Here is a 25,126-nt window from a genome sequence, read left to right on the forward strand (position 1 = left end):
ACCTTATGGACATAGGCGGCTCTGCGGTGTTAGGTCTGTACTTGTCGCTTCATGATGTGTTAATTCATGTTAAGAAATTCGCAACTAAGTCTCTAACCACATTAATAATAATAATAATAATAATAATAATACACTCATTGTAAATGTACTCTTTTATATTTTACTTTTCTCAACTCTGAATAATAACTCTGATTACTGTCAATAAAATTATTATTATTTCGTAATATATAAATTACCTTGGTTTTGTATTTTGTGTTTTATTTCTTTTATTTACTTATACTCGCTTTGTAATTGCTTTTTCGCTGTTAAGTTAGCAAGATTTTTTAATGCTACTGGGGTGGGACTGAGTCCCTTCTACTGCGCCCACTTCTGGCCTATTGTACCAGCCCCAGATGATAGGTGAGGGTGATCGTGGAGCAATTGATGGAATGAAGATTGACAGGAGAAACTGAAGTACTCGGAGAAAATCTGCTCCAGCGCCACTTTGTCCACCACAAAGCCCACTTGACCAGACCCAGGATCAAACGAGAGTCACCGCGGTGGGAAGCCAGCGACTAACCGCTAGAGCTATGGTACGGCCTTGAAGTTAGAAAGTAAATAAGCGGCCTCCATAGTCTACAGGTAACGTTCCCACCTCATGACTCGTAGTACGCGGGTTCAAATACCCGGCGGAGGTCGTCGAATTTTTAAGGGCGGAAAAATTCAGGGAACAAGTCCTCCGGGAGGGACTTTAAGCCGTGGGTCCCGTGTCTTAGCTTTACGGCACGTAAAAGAACCTCATATCTCCAAAGGAGGTCACTGAGCCAAATTACGGACGTTTCCCGCCCAAGAGCAGCCTCTAATACCTCTGGTAGATGGTGGAAGCATTATAGATACCTCTCAGCTAGTAGAGCCGGTCTCGCTGGCTGGGCGGGACTGAGGGTAAGCACCAGTATCGGTATGATATCGAGAATGGTAGAAATCATAGAGGGAAGCACAATGGACCAATACAGGTCTAAGTGCATAGGGAAAACCACCCTCTCCAATAACTAACTAACTAGAAAGTAAATAAATAACAACTGAACTGAATTATTTGCGGTGAGCCACAAATAAACTGTCACGTGATCGAGTGACTATAGACGGGGTTTGGATTGATAATTCGATTTATTGCACACTTCTACAGCTCGTGTCTACACCCCACAGATCACTATGCCATACAGACTAGCGTTCTAAGTCACGTTGTTTGGCAGCGGCCTCCAACAATGAAGCGTCCTCGACTTTCTAGCACAAAGGCTCCGGTCCTCGCTGGCTAGCAGCTTCCGAGATGAGTTTGAGTCTTATGTTTCGACCGTTAGTCTATCAGACAGTCTGCAACTAATATAGAGGTCAAGAAAATGTGGATCTACACATCCACTCTCCCATACGCCTTCATAAAGTAGTGCTTAATTAGTTAAGCACATAGACAGATTTACGTTTTACAACATGGTCTCCAAGGAGGTCATTTTCATTAAGGTTTTCCACCTGAAGCACTTAGAAGCATTTCTCGTTTCCTGTACATGTCCCACCGAACCCATCCTCCAGCAAAACAAGCATCAAACCAATTGGAAGGATAAAGAATGTCAAATCGTGTTCGTACGATCATCAAAGTTGCGTTCCAACCGATCGACTCCCATGAGAAACAAACGGAAAACAGAGTAGAGATACATGAACATAAAAGCGACAAAAAAGAAAAAAAGAAAAGCACAAAGAAGTCACAGAAATATTTACATACGAAAATATATTCTTTTCCTACTTTTGCTTATTAATAATTCAAATCTGTAGTAGCTCCAAATTATTGTTTTGTACTTCTCGTGCGTGACTACTGCGGAGAAATGAGCAGCCAAACAAGTGTATAATTTCACCAACTCCAGGCAGCAGGATAAGCATGTGTACTGTGCTATATACGGCTCCTTGAATATGATAATTCATAATTCGAACAACACTCTGAAGTAGCGAGGCAATATCAATCCGTCACGTGTTCCGATAAAGCCCTCACTGTCTCTCATCACGACACAGAATTTGTGCAAGTTCTGAATACAACCCACCGCCATCTGTGAGCCGATTGTCTAGAAAATGTGGGGGCCTCGACGTCTCACAACCCTACGGGCCTCCACGGCCTGTTACAGGAATAGCTTTACCTTGCCTTTTTCTGAACACCAAATCACTGCTTGTTAAGGAAAGTTATGTGTATCGGGGTAAAGCAGACCCTGTGTTAAATTTTATCAATCAAACTATAATTCATCCCCCCCCCATTCAACAAGCATCAAAACTGACTTCTCATTCTGAGTGAGGCACAAGGTTCTAGGATAGTACTTTAACACTTTAAAGCCCGGTTGCTGCACATACCAACTGCCTTAACATACCAAAACTCCGCATTCTGCCCACAGAGTGTATCTGCGTGTTTCGTATGGTTCTCACAATAAACAGCGACTGTTTCCCTAAACAGCATTAACCGGTTGGGCTCTGTAGCGGTGACGTAATGTTTCCTGTGAGATACGGACTGAACATACTAAAACTCTGCATTCTGCCCACAGAGTGTATCTGTGTGTTCCGTATGGTTCTCACAATAAACAGCGACTGTTTCCTTAAACAGCATTAACCGGTTGAATTTTATATACAATATTATGAGGGTGGGAAATAGATGCAAATGGTCTGAAATCTTGTCCAGTTTGGAGTCGTATATTATTTTCTATTATTATTATTTACTTTAACTACAAGTAGGTTTTTACCCGGTGGCAATAGTACTACAATAACACATAACACACATCTCACAAAATAACACAACATATTCAAACAAATCACAGAACACAAAACTACAAAAACAATAAAGGATACACTACACACAATGAATACAATGAATATATACGTACAACTACAACAAATGTAATTACAACTACAATTATATAAAATATTTTATTTATTTAATAGATTAAAATTGTTAAATTTTCGGTTTCAGTTAACAAAGAATTTATTAATTAGTTAACTATATCGGAAGATGAACACATGGACATACCGACATGTACATTACATTGATTGGATTCAGGAAGAAATTTATTTTCCATCAAAAGTGAACAAAATGTACACAATCTTGAATCATCTATATCTCAAATTTCGGATATTTAGAAACTGATATGGACGGACATATGCCACTGTATCCCATAAGAGGCCATAACAAACCTCGCTACAACAGATGCAGTATGATTTGAACTTAGCACAGAAACAAACCATGGACTCTGCTCCTATATACTATATATTGATAGTGATCAGGTACTTGCGGATGAGTTACGTCATATTTTTATTGTAAAGGATGTAGTTACCAATCAAGTGATTTTTCTCTGCCAATACAATGCATTTGCGATCCCAGCGGGGGAGGACTCGGATGAGATGGGCCGTGCGCGTGGGTAAGCACACTACAGTATCATTGTTTGGTCAACATTGACAGACACATAGATACTTTGATTAATGATATGCGCGGTAAGTCCATCTATTAACAATGCTCTGCCTGATTCCTAGGAATGTATGCAGGCTTCGCAGTGGAAAAAAAACAATCCAGGGTGAGGGGATCCTAGTTTGATTGATTTGTGTTTATCGACGCACCGGTTTTAGGCAAGACGGTGGTGAAAGATGAGATAATGCCCCTTGGGTTCGTAAAGGATATTGGTGTATTTACTTAGTGTAAAAGGTAGTCAGTGTCAGATGGTTATTTATTTAACGACGCCTTGACAAATGCATTGGCTACACAGAGTAGAATAAGAAATGATGTCATAATTATGGTTATAAAGTCTGTGAAACGAAGCGTTCTCCGTGACCATTACTATTAAACAGTACACAGAGTGTACAGACACCTGTTGACCCATTTATGCTTCTTTAAGCCTTTAAAGTCCAGTGGTCACCATATGAATTGCTTGCTTTAACATACTAAAACTCTGTATTCTGCCCACAGAATGTATCTGTGTGTTCCGTATGGTTCTCACAGAAAACCGCGACTGTTTTCCTAAACAGCATTAACCGGTTGGGCTTTGTAGTGGAGTCGTAATGTGTTTCCTGTGACGTACGGATTGAATATTTATATATTATTTTGAAGAAATTCAGTCTTTAATAAGAGGCTTAAACTCCGCGGAGGTCAATATACAATCATTCAATTGACTAGACTGCCGTTGTAGCGGAAGCTACTGAGAAATAGGGCAAAATCTGCTGTACTGAGCCTGGACTGACAGAGGCCCTCTATATACAATTTATATACATTTATTGACCTGTTTAACAAGTAAAACGTAAATATCCTTTATATTATGACAAATGACTACTACTGCAGACAATGACTCCGACAAAAGACAGACCCGTCCTCTCGTGAGAGAGGGCACCCACAAAAATAAGACCGAAACTGTCAAACAGTAATAAATATCTGGTCATAAGCCCCAGATTGGGCTCGACACCAAGATTGACTGACTGACTGACCGTCAGTCGCAATGTGACTTTGACTTTGACTGACTTGACACAGTGTGTCTGTGTTCCGTATGTTTCTCACAATAAACAGCGACTGTTTCCCTAAACAGCATTAACCGGTTGGGCTTAGTAGCGGTGACGTGATGTTTTATGTGAGGTACGAACTGAATTCTTATATATTATTTTGATGAAATTCAGTCTTTAAAGGGTTACTTTTTACATTGCTTTATATGTTATATTCCCGAAGATAGAAACCTTCGAAGGCGACAGTCGTGGCCTAATGCAGATACTATCCCGCTATTTGCCTGGATGGAACGGTTTTAATAAATTAAATCACGCATATGTGACATCGGCCTAGTTAACAGCGCTGCTACTCGGAGATGACGCGCGTAGTAATCATCACAGGAAAACCGAACCAGGCAGAATGTCATGGGAGCGCAGAAAAGAGTACATAAGCAATAGAGGACATTTCGTACAACAAAACACAGATATTATAAACAGGTTATAGCATGAGGCTGAATGGTCAGTAAAAGATAAAGCCATCCCTATAACAGGCCGTGGAGGCCCGTAGGGTTTTGAGACGTCGAGGCTCCCACATTTTCTAGATAATCGGACTCACAAATGGCGGTGAGTTTGGGCCGGCCGCTCTTTATCGCCAGCAAGATTCCTGGTACTCATTTCTGTTAAGAGACTAAGTCGATCCAAGGGCTCTAGCGCGGCTGGAAGGATTAGGTTAATTATAAAACCCAAGAACCTCATCGGGAATCGAACCCCCTTGAATGGTTGCATCAGATCTTATACGGTTCGAAGCCATAGGCGCATAATCTAAATACTAACGGCGTCATTATGAAAACGTCAATAAATAGGCCCACATAAGTACATCGTACTGTGTTCTCTCCGAGTAGATTATAGTTTCACAATGAGTCTTAATTTCTTTTCGGCCTACTTCCCTTATTTTAAACAATAAAAGGAGGCTTATGAGATCACCCTGCTGCCAGTGTGTCCCTGTACCCCCCTATCACTGCTCGGCAACGGCTCGATAAATACGTTTCCTCAGCAAAGATTTTCTTTATTTGATTAACAGCATATTTACAATCTACTCCCGATAATATGGAGTAATAAGTAAATTTGTCCTAAGTAGGTATCTTGAGTAGAGAAGTCATCCACTGATGATATTCTGACAGGCCCTGTAGAGGAATGGTGATGGTTTTAATCTTCGTCATCTGCGGGTTGTGGTAGGTGAGACTGCCACTGTCTCCTCAGTCTTCTTACATTTGGTGGGTTGCTAATTTCTACAACTCGTCTGTTATTGTGTCCGAGTATGCTTTGATGGTAGAATGCTTACAATCTATGTATTTCTTCTATGACAAATGGCATTTGCAGATCATTGTGGGTAGTAAAGTTGGAGACATACCAAGGTGCTTCAGTTACTGAGCGCAAGAATTTGGATTGAAGTCTTTTAATTATTTCTGTACTTGAAGATTTTGTAGGGCCCCACAGCTGTATAGCGTATACTGGTTTTATTATACACTTATACAGTAGAAGTTTGTTTTCTATGGATAGCTTGGATTTGCGGACCAAAAGCCAGGACATTTCTCGTAGTTTTAAGTCTAATTTCTGACGCTTTGTTTTGACGTGCTTCTACCATGTCAGTTTTTGGTCGAGGTATGATCCCAAGTATTTTACTTCGATTTGGACCGGTATTTGTATATTATTGATGGTAACCTGCGAGCAAGTTATACGTTTCATGGTGAACGTAACTTGCACTGATTTTGCCTGTTTTATTTTGATTTTCCATTTGGTAATACACACGTAAAAATATAAATGTTTGTCACGGTGTTTTCTATGCGGACGCGTCATATCAAAATGCTGCATACGCGATGAAAGGAATGTAAGTGATTTGTTCTTCTCAGACTTATTTTTTTTTCATTAAATTGCAAGTTTCATCACCTTGTTGCCTGAGCAGCTAAGTGACTACCGCAAGAAATCGTTATTCGCATTTGCGTTATATATAATTGACTGGAGTCTCTAGAGTACAGTTAAATAACCGAGGAATCAATCAATTATGACAACCATGTGTAAGCTGTAATGCAAACTCAACATGATCCAGCATTTTTGGTGATATCAGAATTATAATGAACTAATAGGCCTAATTAACATAGCATCAAAGCATTATCGTTGGTATTAATTTAATTGGCAATGACAGTTGTCGAATTGATAGCTTAAGTAAACATGAAGCAGTCACGTCATATCAATAGTTACATACATTATTATGTTAATCATCGGATTAGATTATAATCAGCATTTCGGATTTAAACCGTACCCGTAAATTGCAAGTGACTACATGGAGAATTCTTGTTACCGTTTTCAGTGGCATCGTACACGGATTCATTTGCACAAATTTAAGCAATCTGAATAGATTACACTATGTAAAAACTTGTGGGGGCACTATGCTACAAGCCGGAAGGTCACGGGTTTGATTCCCGATGAGAAAACTGGATTTTCCAATTGACCTAATCCTTCCTGCCGCACTATGGCCCTGGGGTCGACTCAGCCTCTAACAGAAATGTGTATTAGGAGTCTTCCTGGGGGTAAAGGGCAGCCAGCACGTAAGGCTCACAAACTTACCGCCATCTGTTAACCGACTGTTTAGAAAATGAGGGAGCCTCGACGTCTCAAAATCCTATGGGCCACCACGGCCAGTTACAGGGATAGCTTTACATTACCTTGCATAAAAATTCGTAGAAGCAGTTACCGCTCTTACCAATAGTTGCTATCCTAGACAGAGTTCATAAAGCAAAGTTTCCTAATGCGAACCGCTAATTTTCATAGACGCAAATGTTATAAGTGGGGGGTTACTTTCCAGAACAACCAAAAAATTACAGCCTGTCCTTCACGTAACTTTCTTGCTTAGCTTACTCCTCGTCCCTGAAGATAGAAGCGATATATTCTTGCGAAACGTCGGTCAAAATTCAACGGATTACGCGGCGTTATATCCTAGAATGTAGAAATCTTCAGAGATGAGGCTTGGTTTGTGACAGAGCCTGTCTGGGAAAAGTAAAATAAAATATTTCTGCCTGTACTGCAAATCGAAGAGAGAAAGACTGTTCACATCACTGTCAGCCCTTCCCGACTCCTACCTACAAACGAATTTAAAAACTTTATAATAATTTGTAACATTCATAACACGACACAGAGGCACAGATACTCACATCGTTATTAGAGGTTCTCGACGTAATGATTATGAAGACTACCAGAACCCACAGCCTCCATCCTCAGGGTAAAAGAGAAAGGATTCATTTGAAATTTTGGTAAAGTCTCATTAGACTATGTGGGTCTCTTTCCGGAAGACAGAAGTATACAAACCAAAATTATTTTTCTATACAGAATGTCCACAAGAGGAAAGGTCAGGATTCTGGGAGGTCATATTACCGGCCATTCTAAGCAATAAAAGTGTGTATGTACATGTGTCCTGTTCCGCTTTCATCACTTCATTAATCCTACCTTTCGGCGTCTCATACATAGCCTGCCCTATTGATAGCACTGTTAAACAAACAATAATAAGACGACAATAATATTAATTTTTTTTTTTAATTTAAGTTCATTATTATCTGTGTGATTTTAAGAGACTCTTATTTTAATCAGTTTGTGAATTCGGTAATGAGGAATAAGTTTTGTGAACACCCTATATCCGCAATATCAACGACTGCACGACTCTTTCTGGTGTCAGCAGGTCAGGACTTGTTACCACAACACGCCGTGACGTCTCCAATCCAATACGTCATCGCATATCATGGCGATCTAGCAAGCGGGTGTTCCCAAAGAATTTGCAGTAGCAAAACCTTCCCTCATTTGGGAGAAATGTTCTTCTGTATTCAGGTTAAAGTGAAACATTCTGAGGTGACAAGAGTTGAATCCAGATAACGAGATGTAAAAAGCTATATTAGATTTCAAACATGAAGGTGACGAAAGAAACAGAGATAGGAGGTTGCGACGTTGCCAGATAATACGTTTGATATTGACTTCGTATACTGCAATGCTGAATGTAACTCAGCAGTGAGCCCATATATCGCTGCAACAGTGCAAAGGGTACATACAACATTAGAAATCAAGTCTGTTTTTGGCTATACAAAATGTGATGTTTGCCTCCTCGGTCTTCAAAACTTAACAAAAATGGAATGACACAAGAAGTAATTAACTGAATGGAGCCTTCTGGAGAAGACGCCAGTGCGTAGCTACTCAAGAATTCACAACATTTCATAGAACCCGAAGGTTCATTACCGTGATCACAAGAGTCAGATCAATCCAGTCCATACAACCCCACCCTATCTCTCCAAGATGAATCTTAATGTTATCCACCCATTTACGCATGTCTTCTAGTAATCTCTTTGCTTCTGGCTTTCCCACCAATATCCTATCTGCATTCCTCTTCTCCCCCATTCGTGCTACATGCCCTTTCCACCTCATCCTCCTTAACTTGAACATTCTAATTATACTTGGAGAAAAGTACAAGTTATGAAGCTCATAATTAAGCAGTTTACTTAAGAAACACTTTATTTTCATTAATACAAACAAATAAAAACAAACTCCGTGGTTTTAATCCGCAAGTGAAGTATACGACTGAGGGACTGCCGCTTGTCGGTGAAGTTAGTGCCAAATTTAGCGGATAGAGGGTGTCGCGTGATCAGCGCAACGAATCCCCACGGCCGCTAATCTCGCTCTTCTAGACCGAGGCCGCTATTTCCTTGAAACAGCTTCTCAATTATCCTCACGAGGCTGAGAGGACCCCGTTCCAGATCCACTACCTCTCAGAAAATCTGGTACCGCCGGTACCCGAAACCGGACCTCTGGATCTGTAGCCATGAACTCTGACCACTACACCACGGAGGCGGTTCTTTATCATCATTAACATAAAATTATTAGAAGTTGTAAAAGCCGCGAAATGAAAAGGGTGGTAGAAAAATAGAAAGTACACGATGTTTAGAAATTCACTTTGTCTCACACAAAGCACAAAGCTTATTATTTTAAAGCAAGTGACACATAGAGTAACATCCGTGCTTTAAAGGATTACATGTTACCACATGATAATCCTCGGTACCCGGTAGATAATAACCACACGCCGTCTTGTTTGAAATCTGCAGTAGAACTCGTAAAAACAGCTACTGACACAAATTGTATTTTCTTGTCATTCTGTTGTTTATACGTCTTGAAACCCATGCTGAGAACTGCATGCCCGACATATTGCTATCCGTTCCTACCCCTCCCCCACACTATCAAGTCCAGAGCTGGGAACTGCATGTCCGACATATTGCTATCCGTTCCTACCCCTCCCCCACACTATCAAGTCCAGAGCTGGGAACTGCATGTCCGACATATTGCTATCCGTTCCTACCCCTCCCCCACACTATCAAGTCCAGAGCTGGGAACTGCATGTCCGACATATTGCTATCCGTTCCTACCCCTCCCCCACACTATCAAGTCCAGAGCTAAGATAACTTTAAATAACCCACGACACTATCACCAAATCCTAATCTCTTCATGGATCACCGACGGTCCCATATATTCACCGTTTGCTTACAGCCACCATAGCTATATATCGGAACACAAAACTCTGAAGTCGGTGGCCATACTTTCGGTTCTACAGTTTCTCGGTTCCAATCCACATGAGTTACCGAACATATTCGCTGAATAACTTAAAGATAAAGTTGCCCCTGTGTTAACTAATTAAACACTACGTCATGAAGACGTATGGAGATGCATTTTTTTGGCACTACAGCCCCAGTGGGCCTAGGCCTACCTCCATGAACTCCGTTCACTTCAGTTTTTCTAGATCTTACACATTCGGTAGGACTCCTTGGGCGGTGATCAGCTCGTCGCAAGGCCTCTACCTGTACACAAACACAGAAAAACGCACACACATAAACTAAACATCCATGCCCTGAGTGGGATTCGAACCCACGATCCCGGCTTCCGAGCGAGCGAAGACAGTGCATGCCTTAGACCGCTCGGTTACCGTGACCGGCAGGAGTGCCACATTATCTAGACGTATTCTTGACCTCGGCAGTAGTTCGGAAACACTGGTCAGTTTCACGCATCGGCCGCTTTATCACTGATACCTAATCGATAGGGGACTGGGTGGCGCAGAATCGATCTGGCAGTGGAGAGGACAACAACCTTGCCCAAACCGGGTCTCGAACTCTAACCCTCCGATCCCGATTCCGTCTAAGCAACTTCTATTATTTCAGTCTAACAAATACAAATTCGGCAAATGTTCGATGGCTGTGTCGTTAGTGATAAAATATCATATTTAATCCTGTGATGGTCATGCATGCCCGGAACATGTGTTCAAATATAGTGGGATAAGGTGAAGGTAAAGCTACCCCTGTAAGAGGGCGTGGAGGCAAATAACGTTGTGAGACGTTGAGGGTTCCACATTATCTAGACAATCGGCTCACAGATGGCGGTAAGGGTGTCAGCCCTACGCACCGGCCGCGCTTTACCACCCAGGAAGATTCTTGATACTTATATCTGTTAGAGATTGAGTCGACTCCAGGGCCATAGTGCAGCTGGAAGGATTAGATCAATTGAAAAAAAAATACACCTCATCGGGACTCGAACCCGCGATCTTCAGGCTTGTAGCATAGTGCCTCAACCAACTACGCTACCGCGTCCACCCATAATAGGATATAACAACCTAAATTTCTTGTGGTTTTCCTCAGTTTCTCTCGCCACATACTGAGCTAGTTATAGACTTGCATCTGCTGCCTTCAACTTCAGGGAACAATTCTCATATTGAATATAGACACAGTAGGCTATTTTGAAACACTGGTAACCACCTACCAGAAAAGTTATTACAGGCAAGAATACCGCAATCTTCATGTTGAACCCCGTGAACATATGAAACATGATACTGAGATGATTTCGATTTAATATCCAGGATATCAAAATATGGCAACAATCTCTTAACAATTCTTTCGATTTGTATCCCACTGCACACAAAGCGAAGAAGGGAAAACCAGCAGGCAGATTGAAGTCAGGTGGGGATCTTGTAAGTCACCTGTCGTTTGCCAGCAAGTTCAGGTTCAGGTATGATGTATTCTCAGAATCTTGTGAGCTTGTACATGCCAGTTGAGATATACAGTACAGTGCGGTATGAGAAATCCTACAATCAGAGTTTATGTAACAACCACGCAAATGCACTGATGTAACAGTGACTTAAGGTAAACATACGAAAGTTGAGGTAATCCTCGGTGATAAAGGCTCTCAGTGTGGTCTTCTGATTTATGGATGCGTGTAGGGTACACGGACAAGCCAGAAAAACGTTTCGGGGAAACATACTGTCTCCATCTTCAGTGTGTACTTCTATCTTCAATATGGTCGCAGCAGATTCTTCCGAAATATTAGTAACTTACGAGGCTGTACAGTATCATAACCTGGACAACCACATTAAAATCTAAAATAGAAAAAAATATATATATATATAAAGCTTAATGTCATGATTTTCCGCCTATGTGGTCTAGTTGTCAGAATTCCTGGCTACAGATCTAGATGTACGGGTTCAATTCCCGGCGCTACCACATTTGCTTAGAAGTAGTGGGTCTGGAACGGGGTCCACTAAGCACCGTGAGGATAATTTCAAGGAAATGGCGGCTCCGGTCTAGAAAACCGATATTAATGGCCGTGGGGATTCGTTGCGCTGACCACGCGACACCCTCTCTCGGCTAAAGTTTGCATTAACTTCACCGACAAGCAGCGAGAATGCCCGAGATCAAGAAAGATGGAGCTTATACCTCCACTCCCCTATATATCTTCATGGCATGGATTTAACTAATTAAGTACAGTGACAATTTTTACTAAATGCTTGTAGTACATATCACGGAACCAGAAATTACGAAATAAACAGGAACTAGGCGGCAGTGGAACCTTCTCTTTATCATACCGCTGGAGAGGTGTAGGCGTTATTTTTTATTAAGACAGAAAGAAGTATCTGATGCATTTTATGTGCCTGTCAGGAACTTCCTTCAAGTCTACATGCACACGCTGTGTCTCCCACACGAGCGTCTTACCTCATCTCTTATTCCCAGACTTATTGCTTTCAACTGGCGACGTAACTGAACTAGTGAGTGGCACTGAGTCGAGCTACTCAAACAGTGGTCTGTGATCCGATTGATATACTAAACACAGCAAGTTAGCAAAGTGATAAGTTGTGTACGTGGTAATGTACTTGATTTCTGAGAAGCTATTTGCGAGCAATGTTAAACAATACGGTATGAACAATTTCTTAGAAAGAATGAGTAAATATATTAATACATTAAATGAAACTCTATTTACGAATTTTCGCTGCGAAGAATCATCTTAATTTGCACTTATTTATTTTTCACTTAACGGACTTCACGTTAGCTACAATGGACATCTTATTTTCGTACGTTCGGCGACATGAAAAGTAAAGTGAACTTCCTTTTAGATTTACAAATTCTTACTTTTTCTTTAGTCAGTCTCTTGTGGTGAGGTGAGACTGAGACCCCTTCGTACCGCAGACACTGCTTCACTTGTTGTACCAGTACCGACTGACAGATGACGATGAGTGTGAAGCAGTAGGTGGAATGAGAATTGGCAGGGGAAACAGAAGTACTCGGAGAAAACCTACTCCAGAGCCACTTTGTTCACCACAAATCCCACATGATTTCAGATGGAACCTGGACCACTGCAGTGGGAAAACCGGTACCTTATGAATAGTTACCATTCAACGAATTGCCTCAGTGAATTGAAGGATATTTATACTTACAAACAATGGATTATTCAGCAAACTAATGCACTGAATGCGTTACAACGTAACCTCAGCTTTTAAATCGATACCACCAGTACACGAGGGTCGAGACAGCGACCATCTGGCTCAGAAAAGAGTTCAGATGGTAGACACTTTTGAACACTATACAGAGTCTTCGTGCTCCATAAAAGGTTTAACTCCATGATCAATAACCACCTTAAAAAAACGTTAAGTTAGTAATCGATTAGTCGTGACAGCCTTAAAAATTATTGAAACATCTTCTGGTTCACGAACTTGGTATCTTGACCTGCGGCTGGTATGACTCTGCCTTCTTTTGTTTTGTTTACATATCTTTAATCTTCCATTCTCCTAATGTCAATTCATTTTTGTCATGTATCGTCTATCCTCTTAATTAGCCCGAAAATAACTAAGAGACCTGCTGTCACGTGTTAGAAACTTGACATAGGGTTTGGATTGATAATTGGATTTATTGGATGTTTATATCTCGTAACCACAAATAGTGCCTCTGGAAGATGGGGGAAGCATCTAGATACCGCTGAGCCAGTAGAGGCCGAACTCGCTGGCTGAGTCGGGACTGATGGGACGCACCAGTATCGGTAGGGTATAGAGACTGGTAGAATATCACAGGGGGACGTACAATAGACCACTGGTCGCGGTGCATGGGGAAACCACCCCCTCCAATAATAATAATAATAATAATACGTCACAGATTTACCCTATGGATCACCACAACTACAGCACACAGTCTTCCACTTGTTCACTACTCGTTGCCATGCAGCGGCTTCTAACAATGCAATTCATGACTGCTAATAGCCCAATCCGACTGCGTCGTTCAGCAATTACCACCTCTTCTTGTCCCACTATTCCGGCTGCCAGGCGTCATGTCACAATATATTAGTTAGTTAGTAAGTTATTGGAGAGGGTGGGTTTCCCCATGCACTTAGACCTGTATTAGTCCATTGTGCTTCCCTCTATGATTTCTACCTGTCTCTATATCCTACCGGTACTGGTGCTTACCATCAGTCCCGCCCAGCCAACGAGACCGGCTCTACTAGCTGAGAGGTATCTATAATGCTTCCCCCATCTACCAGAGGTATTAGAGACTGCTGTTGGGCGGGAAACGTCCGTAATTTGGCTCAGTGACCTCCTTTGGAGATATGAGGTTCTTTTACGTGCCGTAAAGCTACGACACGGGACCCACGGCTTAAAGTCCCTCCCGGAGGACTTGTTCCATGAATTTTTCCGCCCTTAAAAATTCGACGACCTCTGCCGGGTATTTGAACCCGCGTACTACGAGTCATGAGGTGGGAACGTTACCTATAGACTACGGAGGCCGTTCACAATATATTAACTACTACTTTAAAGGTGGAGATACCAGGTTTCTCCAAAACGTTTTTATCTACCTAGTTAACCACATGATACCAAAACCTAGACGACCGCAATTTAGATCTTGACGTTCGTGACACCCTAGAATCTCTCTTATTTGTTAGTTTTGCTGTCTGTCTAACAAACTCATCACTTCAATTACAGAAATGAGATCGCTTAAGTGCAGAAGACATCAACATCCTCGGATCTGAGATTCTCACGGCAATGATATGAACAGCACGGTTTTCTGGGTTCGTAGAGATCCTGAATATATCGCATTCGGATTCAAAGAGAAAGCCAAGCAATAAACCAGCAGAAACAGGAGACAAGCTGAGCTAAGCTCCCTCCAAAATGCACGGTGTTATAATCCAGAAGATCTTGTTATTCAACAATGAAATCGGATTAACATCGCGTGATTGGTCCGAACCAAATTTAATCGAAGATCAAGCAACTATGAAAGTCATAAATTTCGTCTGAAGCCGAGATCGTGTGCTCGCTAAGATGTTTATCGGGATTGAAGTTGTGTCTCCACCCACAGGTTGCGTACAATATCCGCTGTTGGCTTTCAGATCACGTTGTGATCACCGTGATGTATTACTCGCCTCTGCAGGAGACCGTGTCCAAACAAACACAGATTCATCAGCAGCGACCTTCTAAAAATACTCAACCTGTAAGTATCTATGTTTGTATAATTTTGTACATTAAGAAAATATGAACAAGATCCTGCAATAACGGCCATCAACAAGAAGCCACAACCTTAGCGTTTAATTTTGTCAACGTATGGTAAAATGTAGAGGCCACGCGGTAGCGTGGAACTAGGCTACAAGACGGGAAGGTCGCGGGTTAGATTCCCGATGACATCGGATTTTTTCAATTTATCTAATCATTCCAGCAGCATTATGGTCCTGGAGTCGACTCAGCCTCTTAACAGAAATGATTACCAGGAATCTTCATGGGGGTAAAGGGCGACCGGCGAATAAGGCTGATCTCATCGCCATCTGTGAACCGATTATCGACAGAATGTGGGAGCCTCGACGTCTCACAACCCTATGGGCTTCCAGGGCCTGTTACAGGGATAACTTGGAGCTTAAGACTGGCAGCCTCACCCCCATCTGTGAGCCGATTGTCTAGATAATGTGGGACCCTCGACGTCTCACAACCCTATGGGCCTCCACGGCCTGTTACAGGGATAGCTTCACCTTTTATGTTAAAGTCTGCCAGCTGAATAGATTAGAAACATGGGCGTTATTCTTCTCACACATTGTCAACAATCCTGTTATTATTGATATAAAAGAACTGCAACTATATTGCCTTTCCAATACGACATATCGTGGCCTCGCGCTGCTAATGGAGACACGGTCCAGACGCTCTAGGAAGCGTCGAATGGCTCGCGAAGAGACGACATGGGTTAAGAGGCGCCGTGATTCAACCACCAGCTACACGGGATCTCGCGTGTGGAAGGGCTTTTTCCTGCAACGACCTAATATCAAGACAGGTACACGTGGTGGATTCTTGTGAACGTGGCACCAAACTTTCGGGTTCCATAAAATGCAAGATATTTCTTAAGTACCCGATGTACTAATAGCTTCTTACGAATTCCGATCCATACAAACTCCGTGACCTGTAGTCCTCAAGCGAACTATACCGACCGAGCGATAGCCGGTTGTTGACGAAGGTAGTGCAAACTTTAGCAGATAGAGGGTGTCGCGTGGTCAGCGCAACGGATCCCCACGGCCGTTAATCTCGGTTTTCTAGACCGGAATTCCGCTCCATGGAGTCAGTTCTAAGCATTTTTTGCAATTCAGGTATCCTTGAGGACGGAATGCTCTATTTTAGAAAGGCGGACTGCTGTCAGTAAGTATATCTGCACTGGGAACATGTTGGGACAGGTCACATGACTGCTGGAATACGCTACGACCATCAATATCAATTTTCAGGGAAATGGGCTTGAAATCAAGTCAGTATCCGCAGTTTAAATACGACTTAGGACAAGACACATTCTGAAGCTCAAATTCGCCAGTATGGCAAGCCTAAGGAGCATGTAGTGTACATGCCGATCACAGTGGCCGCGAGGTCTAAGGCATGAACTGTCTTCGCCCGTAAGAAAACTGAGGTTGTGGTTTCGAATCCCACTTGAGGCATGGATGTCTGTGTGCATTTAATCTGTAGGTAGCGGCTTTGAGACGGGCTGATTTCCTGTCCAAGGTGTCCTACCTATCGTGTATGACTACAAAACTCAAAAAACAGCCAAGGTCGAACAACAGGACTGTAGAACCATACGTAGATACATATGTACATAATTGGCTAGGTAGGTATGTAGGTACCTGGTAGTTGGGTATATTGTCATGAAGCTGGGCTGTGCTGCTACCTAGTGACACGTACAGAAAACCTATTACGCCCATTACAGCTATGTTACCTCCATTTGTGGCTTATTTACTGACTTTCGTACTTTAACAATATTGATGGATTTAAAAGTTCGCCTCTGCGAACTACAGGCCACGGAGTTTGTTCTGCTTTTTGTTGGATTTGAAATTCTCATGGCGGTCACCATAATCTCCTCGGTATTTCTCTGTTGTAACACCATTAAAGTTGGGCGCTCCCCGAACCACGCGACTTTTATTTTATTGCTAGTGGGGTGGGACTAAGTCCCTTGTACTGCGGCCACTTCTGGCCTATTGTACCAGCCCCAGATGTTAGGTGAGGGTGATTGTGGAGCAATTGGTGGAATGAAGATTGGCAGGGGAAACCGAAGTATTCGGAGAAAACCTGCCCCAGCGCCACTTTGACCACCACAAATCCCACTTGATCGAACCCGGGCCGCCGAGGTGGGAAGCCAGCGACTAACCGCTTGAGCTATGGCGAGGCCCACAACACAAAAGAGGGGTACACCGACGATCGGTGGCAGTTAATCTGCACATCAATCTAATTGGGTGAAAACACTGCTTTTCTTTATATGTATTCTAGACCAGTGTCATAATCTTTACATATTTCTACAGGCATAAGAGCTCGTGTGTATTAACGTCTGTGTGATAAACTAATAGTAAACACATAAAAGGAAAGAATACATTCTTCTTTGAACATCTCATTCGAATGCTAAGCAGCATGGATCTCTGTCTCTGCCACGGAACAAGAAGCGAAGTGAGGAAACGCCTTCCTCAGAAGCAACCATGCGGCCATAACGCAAGGATCACGAGGGTACAACCATCACTGTGTTCCACTCAGACTCCATAGGAGCAAGTGCAGGCAGTATGACCATCAAATAAAAACTGAAGGCGGATTCGCTCTTCTTGACTCCCCTGAACAAACAGCAAGGGTACACATTCTAAATGCAGCCAAGAAGCTGCGTTTCTAACACGTCACTGGCATATATAGACATAGATTTCTGACTCTAAGAGAGGAACAGAAATCGAGGGCATTTGAGAACGGGGTAGGTAAAAGGTAGGTATCCCTGTACCAGGCAGTGAAGGCCCTTAGGGTTGTGAGACGTCGAGGTTCCCACATTATCTAGACAATCGGCTCACCGATGTAGGTAAGGTTGTCAGCTTTGAGAACTGCCTTCCATTTCTCTGGGGAGAGAATTGAAAATTACAAATTTCCAAAATTTTGGAGAGATACTTAATCTAAAAAGTTCGCAATTTTTAGCTGTCTAGAACATCCACCGAGAGGACTTCTGCCGTTGTGCCAGGTTTGGCCGTAACAGGTTCAGTGGTGTGGAAATACTAACACGTGAAGGACAAGCAAAAAAACTCACCCTATTTTCATACACAGAAAACTTGAGGAATAGGAAACGTGATCTCATAGGCCTCCTAACAAAAATTAGAGTGACACAAACAGCAAGGTGATTCCATAAGCCTCATAACAAAAATTAGAGGTGACACGCAAACAGCAAGGTGATCCCATAAGCCTCATAACAAAAAAAGAGGTGACAAACAGCAAGGTGATCCCATAAGCCTCATAACAAAAATTAGAGTGACACAAACAGCAAGGTGATTCCATAAGCATCATAACAAAAATTAGAGGTGACACGCAAACAGCAAGGTGATCTCATAAGCCTCATAACAAAAATTTGAGAGGACATGCAAAGAGCACGGTGATCTCATAAACCTCAATCTCTTTTTTCGATATATAGAAAGTAGGCTAAAATTCATGTACATCTGTCTAGCAGAGATAATGTGTATTAATACATCGCATATGACCTTGCAGCTAAGACATAAATATTCTTACTTCCTGTACCATCAAGGCTGATAAGACGATAGTTCACCTCCACAATAGAACACGCTGTAAAATGAATATTTCACGAACAAGAGAAATACACAGAATTAGTGGGGTTTGGGACTTTTCCCATCGTCCGGGATTCTAGGTAATAGTGAACACGACATTTCGGAAACTGGATCTGTTTCTGTCTTCAAGTGAGAACGGAAGACACCTACTCAGTTGGGCCCCTTAGAAAGAAAAGTCCAGTGATTTAGATTAGCTCTTTCTAAGGAGCCCAACTAAGTAGGTGTCTTCCTTTCTCACCTGAAGACGGAAACATCCAGTTTCCGAAACGTCGTGTCCTCTATTACCTAGAATCCCGGACGATGGAAAAGGTCCAAAACTCCAGTAATTCTGTGTGTCATCCACCATCGTCAGAACTCTTTAGAATCTAAGAAACATACAGTTCACATACTCACCAGTGTCCATGGCGACAAGAGTGAGGATGTATTCCGCTTGAGCCTCGCGGTCCACAGCCCTCAGAAGAGTAATCTCTCCTGTCGATGCGTTAATTCTGAACAGATCTGCATCGCCTTCCTTGATGAAGTACCTCACTTGTCCGTTGTACGGTGGCGTATCCGCATCATAAGCCCTTACTGTGAGCACGTAACCATTCGGAGGGGGGATCACATTCTCCATGACGTAAGCCAGATATGGCGAGTCGAGGAATGTAGGTGGATTATCGTTAATGTCTGCCACCGTGATGACGAGAGATGCCGTGTCGAAGCGGACAGTTGAATCCTCGCCTGAGTTTAGAAGCAGGAGTCCTCCAGCGCAGTCTTCGGCACGAACAGTAAGGATATAGCGACTTTTCCTCTCGTAATTCAGGTTCTTGGCAACGCGAACCACGCCCGTGTCCTCACTGATAGTGAAGTCTCTGTTATCGTCACCTGAGGATATCGCATACCGAACTCGACCATTTGCGCCTTCGTCCACATCAGTTGCCGAAACCTGGACAGAAATCGTACAGAAATCTCTTACAATATGGAAAAGAAAAATCAACTTATACAGGATGTCTTAGGAGGGAAGGTCAATATTCTGGGAGGTCATCGTATCGGTCATTCTAAGCAAAAATATATATATATATGTACATGTGTCCTATTCCAAACGGTTTCCGAGATAGAGCTACTTCAATGTACAGTCTCAAAATTGTTGATAAGAAAGAGATATTACGTACTGTTTCCAATAAAACAAAAACAAAAAAAAACTCCCTGGCTTGTAAAGTTGGCATTAACTTTGCTGACAAGCGGTGATAGCTGGGTCGGTATAGTTCGCTTACGGACTAAGACCACGGAGTTTGTTTTTTTATCGTATTAATCTCTCGCAACACTGCAAATTGAAACATGTTTCACGAACTGTCTTGAATATTTTCTCAATTATGGGATGTTTCTATAACGATATTTCAGACCATAAACTGCTTCTAATAAAGACGAGAATATTTACACCTAAAGCAGCATGCAGCATTGAGAAAATTCGCAACGAAGACATTAATCACTTGTACTCTTCATAATAGAATGTGATTCTAAATTATTGACGGGGTTCGGAAATTGAATACCGCTTGGGCATCTTATCTGCCCAACAATAGCTCACGCTGGCTTCCCACCGCGGCGGCCCGGGTTCCATCCCAGGTCTGGTCAAGTGGGATTTGTAGTGGACAAAGTGCCGCTAGGGCAGGTTTTCTCCGAGTACTTCGGTTTCCCCTGCCAATCTTCAGTCCGCCAATTGCTCCAAAATCACCCTCACCTATCATCTGGGACTGGTACAATACACCAGAAGTGGCCGTAGTACAAGAGACTTAGTCCCACCCCAGTAGCAATAAAAAAAGAAAATCTTATGTGCCACGAAAGGGCGCAATGTTGAAGTTTTTTTAAGCATTCTACAGCGCTGATTCCATAAGTAATAAAACTATATGAGTTACTCTTTCATATTCCATAAGCAGGTTTATTTTGTTCCTTCTGGTTTAATAATTATAGGCCAAGGAAACTCCGACAATACTTTAGAATCATCCTGTATTTAAACGATAAAATACAGGAATGTGAGATGAACGGGAGATGTAGCGCGCATGTGCAGAAAAATGCATACATTTTAGTCGAAAGCCCTTAAGTAAAGAGCAACTGGTAGCTGGTGTAAGTGACACTGTTCTCACACCAAGTAATGCCGACGAACTCTCTACAATATTTTCACAACTACTTGCAATAGAAACTGGCGGCGTTACTATCCGCCTAGCGTTAATTGCCCCCTCTACCCTACCTGAAGCACACTGGCGCCAATACTCGCGTTCTCTGCCACAGAAGCGCTGTACTGCTTGGGATCGAACACAGGGCTGTTGTCATTCTCGTCCAGAACTCTGACCAGAATTCTCTTCTTCGTCTGTCGTGGAGGGTCGCCCCTGTCCCGAGCCGTCACTTCGAGGGTGTAATTTGCCCGAGCCTCCCTATCCAGACGCCCGGACACCATCAGGAGACCGTCCACGGGCCCCAGAGAGAACATGGTTCCCAGCCCTGGCTCAGTAGCACTGAGCGCGTACTCAATGTAGCTGTTGCGTCCCTCGTCCCGATCCAGGGCCTTCACAGCCATCACCACCGTGTTCACGGGGATGTTTTCGGGCACCGAAGTCTCGTTCGGAGTGATGAACTCCGGCGACATGTCGTTGACGTCCTTCAGTACGATCGTCACCTGCAAGAAAGGCAGATTCTATATAATGTGACAAGCAAATCCACTGCTAGGCTACACCAGCAACACACACAAGGCCAACAATACTGGAGCAGTGTTTTCTTTACATCCGTACAGCTTGCGCATAGTCGATAACGTCACATAATACAGGGGTTGTATTTTCTGTGTGGTCCGTGCGGAACCTATATAACGAAGATCTGTTGTAGCTTAGATTATTTGCGTGTCAGTCGCAATGTGACTTCGACTTAGATTATTTCACTCACGAGAATGGGAATACAAAGGCACGCAGCAGTTCAGTTGTCGGTAGGAAATAGCCACGGGAAGTTAGCAGTTGAAGAAGGGCCGCTCCATAGCTCAAGCGGTTAGTCGCTGGCTTCCCACTGCGACGGCCCGGGTTCGATCCCGAGTCTGGTCAAGTGGGATTTGTGGTGGACAAAGTGGCGCTGTGGCAGGTTTTCTCCGAGTACTTCGGTTTCCTCTGCCAATCTTCATTCCACCAATTACTCCACAATCACCCTCACCTATCATCTGGGGCTGGTACAATAGGCCAGAAGTGGCCGCAGTACAAGGGACCTAGTCCCACCCCACTAGCAATAAAAAAAAAAAATAGTTGTAAAAGAATTAAAGTCGGTGTCTGAAGTTTTAATATGTTATCAGAATATTTAGTCACAGTGAGACTGGTTTAATTTCTTTGCCAGGAAACGACTAGTGAAGAATGAGAATCCTAGTGCGTGCGTAATGGTGATAATATTAAAGGTTAGATATTGTCACAAGAAAAAAGCCCCCTGCATTCGCATCAATATTCTCCCCCTTCGAGCTTCACTTCTATCCTCAGGACAGAGGCAGCGGGTTACCTCCTTAAGTCTCTGCAATTCTACTGGACAAGACGGCATCACAGCCCAAAAGAGAATAATCCTCAAAGTCACCGTTGTTAGAGCCCGAAATCCGATAACATTTAAATGACCGGCGAGATTCTTTCAATGGTCAGAGAATTAGACCTGCAAATTCTCATCTGAGTCACGACTTCTTCAGAGCTACATCTGCATTTGTTACTGCACAATATCCCACAGCAGTCTACTTAATATCTCTGAGGACGGCAAATTCCCTAGTAGCACAATATGCCACTTCCCTAAAGAAGCAAATAATAAAGGCTCCATTGAGTTTAGCTTTGAATTTGAGTAGACATTTCATAGCGATGAAGTAGAAAACAGTAATATAAGAGCACATGAAGCACAGCCGCGAACTTCAAGCAGAAATAAATCAAAGGATGGTAGACCTTCAAGCACGTACACCCCCCCCCCCCCTCCCCCCCCCTCTNAGAATGTTAACGATTACTATATCCACACAAGTATTCTTCATTTACTCGTATAAGTAAAGATTCCTGGTACTCATTTCTGATAGAGGCTGAGTCGACCCCAGGGACACAGTGCGGCTGGACGGATTAGGTCAAATGTCAAATCCAATGACCTCATCGGGAATAGAACACAAGACTTTCCGGTATGTAGCATAGTACCTCAACCGACTACGCCACAGTGTGCCCCCACATGGTCAATTACACGAAATATTATTTAAGTAATGCCTTTAAATGAATTATCAAAACAGACATCGACTAAGATATGGACTGGACGACCGATGGATCGGGTTTCGATTACCGCCAGGACGAAAAGGTCTTTCTGTTGTCCATAACGTCCAGCCTCCTTTATAATGGGTAGTGCGTCCTGTTTTCCTGGAAGTAAAGCAGGAGGGGCGTGAAGCTAACCATTTACCTCCATCTACTGCCGAGTCTAATTATGATGGAGCTATGTCTCCACTCCCCATACGCCTTCATGCCGTATAACCTCACCTTTTGCTTTACAGACAGACATCACGTGCTGTCAGACAACTGGTAATGGTAAGTTTTGTGTTATCCTTCTATTTAGTCCTAGACCTCTCGTCTTTTCCTTTAAGCTGAAGCACTCACTGACATCAGGGGCAAGATGTGACACTGCGCACAAGAGTTGCGTGGTAACGCGTGTGTGTAGAGAGAAGTTAGAAATGGGGAATAGTGTCACAGTCTTCTAATAAAAACGAGAAATGAAGAAAAGGAACAAGCGGACATGATGAGGTAGATATGTGAACAACATTCCTGCGTCTTGTTGTGTTTTTGGCTGCTGGAAAGATGTTGTTTACACGAGAGGGGGTGGGGGCCGTGTTTGCCGAGCGCAGAAGCGGGCTGAGTGACTGAACTACGGGAGGCCAGCCATGTTCCTCTCATCTTGCACGGTTCTCTATCATTAAGCAAGCCATGGTTCGTAACCCCATATATATACACTGTCCACACCACATTTAACATTCTGTCAACTATGTGGGCTGCCTACCATCGAATGAGAGACAATGGGAAACTGAGCGAAGAGAGACAAATTATATAAGAATTGAATTTAAAGAAAGCGTGGATTAATTTAGCTATAGTCAGGGCCCAAGGCTACAGATCCAGAGGTCCCGGGTTCGATTCCCGGCGGTACCAGATTTTCCGAGAAGTAGTGGGTCTGGAACGGGGTCCACTCAGCGTCGCGAGGATAATTGAGAAGCTATTTCAAAGAAATAGCGGCTCCGGTCTAGAAAACCGAGATTAACGGCCCTGGGGTTCCGTTGCGATGAACACGCGACACTCTCTATCCGCTAAAGTTGGCACAAACTTCGCCGACAAGCGGTGGTCACTCGGTTGGTATAGTTTGCTTGCGGACTACAGGCCACGGAGATTTTTAGGGCCCAAGGAGCCATGATGGCGACTAGCTACGGGCTGGACGGTCAAGGATAGGAGTTCAAGACCCGATAGGGACAAGATTCTTTCTACAAAAGGCAGACACGTCCTCCCATCAGAGTTGGCGCCCAACAAAAACAAGACCGTACGCGTCAAACAGTAATAAATATCTGGTCATGAGCCCCAGATGGGGATCGACACCAGGACTTACTGATTGACTGACTGTCAGTCGCAATGTGACTTTGACTTTGGAACTGATTTTACTTGAGTTCCGAAGTTCCAAAGGAACAACAGTGTGGCCAGAAGAAGAATTAGAAGACTCATTGTGTGACGTTACTGGGAGTGTGTAATTTAGTGAAACTTCTATAGTTCCCGTGTTATAAATCCGTTACCAGGATACGAATAGTGAAGACAGACGACATTAAGTGTTTGTAGCTGTGGACTGTAAAGTATGGAAATCAACGATAGCACTGTAATTATTTGTAATTACGAGTTGGGTGTCTAAGGTCAATGAATCCAATCATCCAATCTATACCACGTCTAACAGCCACCTCTACAAGTGACAATACTAAAACTCTGCATTCTGTCCATACAATGTGTTTGTGTGTTCCGTATGGTTCTCGTAATAAACAGCGACTGTTTCCTTAAACAACATTAACCGGTTGGGCTCTGTAGCGGAGACGTAATGTTTCCTGTGAGGTACGGACTGAACATACTAAAACTCTGCATTCTGCCCACAGAGTGTATCTGTGTGTTCCGTATGGTTCTCACAATAAACAGCGACTGTTTCCCTAAACAGCATTAACCGGTTGGGCTTTGTAGCGGAGACGTAATGCATTTCCTGT

The 25,126-nt window shown here is 43.0% G+C and overlaps 1 protein-coding gene across 1 annotated transcript in view; it reads right to left on the reverse strand.

Moving 5' to 3' along the window:
• Nucleotides 1-25,126, reverse strand: part of LOC111867575 (cadherin-related tumor suppressor) — a 437,136-nt gene that overhangs the window by 118,250 nt on the left and 293,760 nt on the right. The window contains exons 6-7 of the mRNA XM_023857565.2: nucleotides 21,119-21,544; nucleotides 19,288-19,819 (exon numbers count right to left, since the gene is read on the reverse strand). Coding sequence (XP_023713333.2) covers nucleotides 19,288-19,819; nucleotides 21,119-21,544 — 958 coding nt within the window. The remainder of the gene's footprint in view (nucleotides 1-19,287; nucleotides 19,820-21,118; nucleotides 21,545-25,126) is intronic.

The sequence above is a fragment of the Cryptotermes secundus genome, unplaced genomic scaffold (genome assembly GCF_002891405.2).
Source record: "Cryptotermes secundus unplaced genomic scaffold, Csec_1.0 scaffold519, whole genome shotgun sequence".
Lineage (NCBI taxonomy): Eukaryota > Metazoa > Arthropoda > Insecta > Blattodea > Kalotermitidae > Cryptotermes > Cryptotermes secundus.